The 5,288-nt window shown below is 42.8% G+C and overlaps 1 protein-coding gene and 1 long non-coding RNA gene across 4 annotated transcripts in view; both read left to right on the top strand.

Annotated features, from left to right (window-relative positions):
* LOC112078851 (eyes absent homolog 4-like) overlaps positions 1–2,999 on the top strand; it is a gene marked incomplete at its 5' end in the record, with an annotated part of 8,481 nt that extends 5,482 nt beyond the window's left edge. Inside the window, 2 exon segments of the mRNA XM_070442159.1 lie at positions 2,700–2,737; positions 2,740–2,999. Coding sequence (XP_070298260.1) covers positions 2,700–2,737; positions 2,740–2,780 — 79 coding nt within the window.
* On the top strand, positions 1,306–2,572 carry LOC139026927 (uncharacterized). Of its 3 annotated transcripts, none has more exons than XR_011478909.1 (3): positions 1,306–1,646; positions 2,067–2,118; positions 2,217–2,319. It is a non-coding gene; the product is annotated as an uncharacterized lncRNA (long non-coding RNA). The 3 variants fall into 3 exon arrangements; XR_011478910.1 differs by lacking the exon at positions 1,306–1,646 and adding an exon at positions 1,805–1,853; XR_011478911.1 differs by lacking the exon at positions 1,306–1,646 and adding an exon at positions 2,341–2,572 and having other exon boundaries at positions 2,057–2,118; positions 2,217–2,292.
* Positions 3,000–5,288: the final 2,289 nt, after the last annotated feature.

Consider the following 5,288-nt stretch of genomic DNA (forward strand, 5'->3'; position numbering starts at 1 on the left):
ACACAAAGAAAAGGGGCGGGATTTTAGTGAAAGAGCGGGAGACAGGGACATAGGCGAGCTGTGCTATCGTAAATACAGTATCTTATGCATTCTAAATTACCGCCCATTTGAAAAAGGAAAATGCAATAAATATTTACTCTGAGCTGCGCTTCAGTAGGTTGGTGGTAGATGGAAGACCGTATCGCCAACCCGAGTCCTCTGTCCTTTGGAGAATGTCTCTGGTGGTCACTGGATACGTTGGAGTAACGTCGTGTGTAGTAGACGGGATACTCTGACTGTCCTTCCTAACCTGCGTTTGTAGCAGCTGTTGCCAACTCAACGGCTAGGAGGTATCACTTCAGTAGTGAATACGAGTTCAAAGTTCTACATTTGCAACAAAGTCCATGCTTGATGTTGGTTAGTTCTGTAGTTATTATCTGAACCATTCTGACATCGGATCGTCATCCTAAATGTACCGCGGAACAGGAAGTTATATTTTTGTCAATGGCTTTTATAGTGGAGGGAGAGGGGTGTGGTCTGAAAAGTTTGTAACCCATGTCTCTTCACAGGGGCGGGCCCTGGTTGAGCAGAAGCCAAGCTTATCTTGAGCAGAAGCCAAGCACAAATCTCTCATTTGGAGCTAAAATTAACATTTCATCTCTTTCACAATAATTTTCATATTCAAACATTTGAATTAAACAACAATTCCATGTGAATCCGATACCTCTGACGTTTAGACTTTCCACAGTAGAGTTTGTCATTCTATCATTGATGAGAATGTGTCAGAGGGCAACCGAACTGACATCTATCACTTAAGTACCACCGCATATGTTCAGTTGGTCGATTTACCAGAATATAGTTCATTTCCCCCCCAACTTCTGATGTTCTCAGAATCTCTATGTTAACCATGGGTTTCTTATGTCACATCAGTTATAGTAGGGAGAGAGAAAAAGGGGGAAGAGGTTTTTGACTGTCATAAACTACCCCACCAACGTCATGACACTAGCTAATTTGTCCTATTTAGCTAGCTTGCTGTTGCTAATACGTTGAGTTGTTATTTTACCTTAAATGCACAAGGTCACTACTCCGACAATTAATCCCACATAAAACGGTAACCGAATCGTTTCTAGTCATCTCTCTTCCAGGCTTTTTTTCTTCTTTGAACTTATTGGTGATTGGCATCTAACTTTCATAGTTACTACGACGACCGACGAACTCAGTTCATCTTTCAATCACCACGTGGGTATAACAAATGAGGAGACGGCACGTGGGTATCTGCTTCTATAACCAATGAGGAGATGGGAGAGGCAGGACTTGCACCCGTGTTCAGCATCATAAATAGAACTGACTTCTATTTTAGCGCTTGCAACGCAGACGCTCGTTGGCCAGCGCGAGCAGTGTGGGTGCATAATTATGAATAAACGTGAATGTTTAAATTTATTTTGCATCTTAGACCGATTGATGAAATGAAAGTAGACTGGTCCTTAGACCGAATGATTGGGATTACAGGCCAGTGGTTCTGTTGGTCAGTGGTTCTGTTGGTCAGTGGTTCTACAGGCCAGTGGTTTCTGTTGGTAGTGGTTCTACAGGTCAGCGGTTCTACAGGCGTGGTTCTGTTGGTCAGTGGTTCTACAGGTCAGCGGTTCTACAGATCAGTGGTTCTACAGGTTCAGCGGTTCTAACAGGTCAGCGGTTCTGTTAGGTCAGTGGTTCTATCAGGTCAGTGGTTCACGTAAGCGGTTCTGTAGGTCAGCGTTTCTGTAGGTCAGTGGTCTACAGGTCAGGGTTCTGTTGGTCAGTGGTTCTACAGGTCGTGGTTCTACAGGTCCGCGGTTCTGTAGGTCAGTGGTTCTTACAGGTCAGTGGTTCTGTTGGTCAGTGGTTTACAGGTCAGTGGTTCTACAGGTCAGTGGTTTACAGTAGCGGTTCTTGTGGTAGCGGGTTCTGTAGGCCAGTGGTTCTGTTGGCCAGTGGTTTCTGTTGCGTTGGTTCACAGGTCAGTGTTCTACAGGTCAGTGGTCTACAGGTCAGTGGTTCTACAGGCCAGTGGTTTGTTGGTCAGTGTTCTACAGGTCAGGGTTCTACAGGCCAGTGGTTCTGTTGGTCAGTGGTTCTACAGGTCAGCGGTTCTACAGATCAGTGGTTTCTACAGGTCAGGCGGTTTCTACAGGTCAGCGGTTTTGTGAGGTCAGTGGTTCTACGGTCATGGTTACAGGTCAGCGGGTTCTGTAGGTCAGCGGTTCTTGTAGGTCAGTGGTTCTGTAGGTCAGTGGTTCTACAGGTCAGTGGTTCTAAGGTCAGTGGTTTCTACAGGTCAGTGGTTCTGTAGGCAGTGGTTATACAGATCAGTGGTTCCTACAGGTCAGTGGTTCTACAGGTCAGTGGTTCTATAAGGGATGCTGCATGCGTTTTAACTGCAGCTGCTTTGGCAACCCTAGAGGGATATGTAGGCTAGTGTACAGTAGCTTGCTGACGACTTGGGGTTGTGTGTGTTGTGCTGGTGGTGTGTTGGCCTCCACAGGTACCTAATCAATGTGTTTGTCTCTCTCTCTCTCTCTCTCTCCTCTTCTCTCTCTCTCTCTCCCTCTCTCTCTCTCTCTCTCTCTCTCTCTCTCTCTCTCTCTCCCTCTCTTCTCTCCCTCTCTCTTCTCTCTCTCTCTCTTCCTTCTCTCTCTCTCTCTCTTCTTCTCTCTCTCTTCTCTCTCTCCTCTCCTTTGCAGCATAAACATGCCATTCTGGAGGATATCCAGTACCTCTGACTGCTGGCATTACACCAAGCACTGGAGTTTGAATACCTGTAACTGTTACCGTGTAGCAACAGACTGTTACTGGTAATGTTACCGTAGTAACGGACTGTTACTGTAACTGTTATCGTAGCAACAGACTATTACTTGCAACTGTTATTAGAAGCAGGACTGTTACTGTAACTGTTACCGAAGCAACAGACTTTTACTGTAACTGTTATATAAGCAACAGATGTAATTGTAGCAACGGACTGTTTCGTAACTGTTCTGTAACTATAGCAAGACGGACCACCAGTATACTACTACTACTACCTACCTGTAATGGCTTACCAAGGCGATGGCAAGGGAGACAGACTGTAGTCCTCCCCCCGACCTTCTTGTTTTTGTATATCTATTTAAGAAAACAACCACAGTCACTGAACTCTTTTGTTTTTGTCTCATTTCTTTGTGTGTCTTTAAAAAAAACATCTGGATTTGAGTACTCTGAACTGTCTTACTAAAAAACATAGGACTTGCGAGAGGAGAGGAGAGGAGAGGAGAGGAGAGGAGAGGAGAGGAGAGGAGAGGAGAGGAGAGGAGAGGAGAGGAGAGGAGAGGAGAGGAGAGGAGAGGAGAGGAGAGGAGAGGAGAGGAGGGAGATGACCTGGAACACTTATGACTCCTGCTGGACGAGCCCCAACCCATGAAATAACATCCAAGACTGCATACCAAGTGAACCTATTCCCTATGTAGTGCATTACTGTTGACCAGGGCCCATTAGGGTTTAGTCAACAGTAGTGCATAATGCTTCCTGCTGTAACCTGCCTATCTACAGATCTGCACTTTCAATATGAATGCTCTAGTCTGTGTGAACTGCTCACTCACTCATGTAAATTATTTCACAGCAAGTAGTTTAAAATGGCAGAGGTGGATATTGTGGTTTTTGAATGAAAAGAAGCTTAATTTTTGGAGTTTTTTTTGGGGTTGTCTTTGTTTTTTGTAAGGTTTAATTTTGGGGGGGGGGGGGGGGACAAGGAGAATATGCGTCATGATGTGTCGTGTCTTTATAACATGTTTTGTGTGGTTACTTTGTCACTTTTTGTTCATTTTGGAATGTCTATATAAGTAGATAAAAAATAACTACATGAAAAGTCAAAGACGTAATGTGATGATTTGATGACGAAATAAGTTCAACACATCAGCTTTTTTACTACAGATGAATTGTAGGATCAATACATCCAGCTTTTTTACTACAGATGATGTAGGATCAATATCCAGTTTTTTTATAGCAGATGAATGTGGATCAATACATCCAGCTTTTTTTACTACAGAATGAATGTAGGATCAATACATCCTACTGTTTCCTAGAGAATGAATGTAGATCAATACATCAGATGTTTCCTACAGATGAATGTAGGATCAATACAGCAACTGTTTCCTACATATGAATGTGGATCAACACATCCAGAAGTACAGATCAACTAAATACACATTATCAATAAACCAATCCGATAGTTAACCATGTTTCAGACCATTCTAGTGGCCTTAGTGGGAAGTGACCATAGAGTTCTATGGGAGTGACCTAACTGGGTAAAAGTATTTGTATTTCATTTCAGGAATCAAATGACTCGCGAGGGCGTGGCTTCAAAACGAGGCAAAAACATTCCCCTGGACTCAAAATCCCCGTTACGTACCTCATTTACCTGTCGCATTATTATGAAATTACGGTAGTCCCAGTCACCTGCCACATTATTATAAAGTTTACGGTAGTCCCCAGTCACATTATTATGAGATTGAACGGTAAGTCCCCAGTCACCTGTCCACATTATTATGAAGTTTACGGTAGTCCCAGTCCTGCAATATTATAAGTTTACGGTAGTCACTGTCAATTATTATGAAGTTTACGGTAGTCCAGTCACCTGTCACATTATTATGAAGATTACGGTAGTCCCAGTCACCTGTCACATTATTAGAAGTTTACGGTAGTCCCAGTCACCTGTCACATTATTATGAACTGATTGTTTTTTTTTTTTTTTTTTTTTATTTTTTTTTTTTTTTTTACTTTTTTTTTGACGGTAGTCGCAGTCACCTGTCACATTATTTGAAGTTTACGGTAGTCCCAGTACCTGTCACATTATTATGAAGTTTACGGTAGTCCCCAGTTATGTCCACATTATTTGAAGTTTACGGTAGTCCCAGTTACCTGTACATTATTATGAAGTTTACGGTAGTCCCCAGTTACCTGTCACATTATTATGAAGTTTACGGTAGTCCCAGTTACCTGTCACATATTATGAAGTTTACGGTAGTCCCAGTTACCTGTCACATTATTATGAAAGTTACGGTAGTTGCCAGTCACCTGTCATATTTTATGAAGATTACGGTAGTCCAGTCACCTGTCACATTATTATGAAGTTTACGGTAGTCCCCAGTCACCTGTTAATGCTTGGTGATGTCACTAGTAAGGTTGATGCTTGGTGATGTCACTAGTAATGGTTGATGCTTGGTGAATGTACTAGTAATGGTTGATGCTTGGTGATGTCACTAGTAATGGTGATGATTGGTGATGTACCTAGTAATGGTTTG

The sequence above is a fragment of the Salvelinus sp. IW2-2015 genome, unplaced genomic scaffold (genome assembly GCF_002910315.2).
Source record: "Salvelinus sp. IW2-2015 unplaced genomic scaffold, ASM291031v2 Un_scaffold6382, whole genome shotgun sequence".
Lineage (NCBI taxonomy): Eukaryota > Metazoa > Chordata > Actinopteri > Salmoniformes > Salmonidae > Salvelinus > Salvelinus sp. IW2-2015.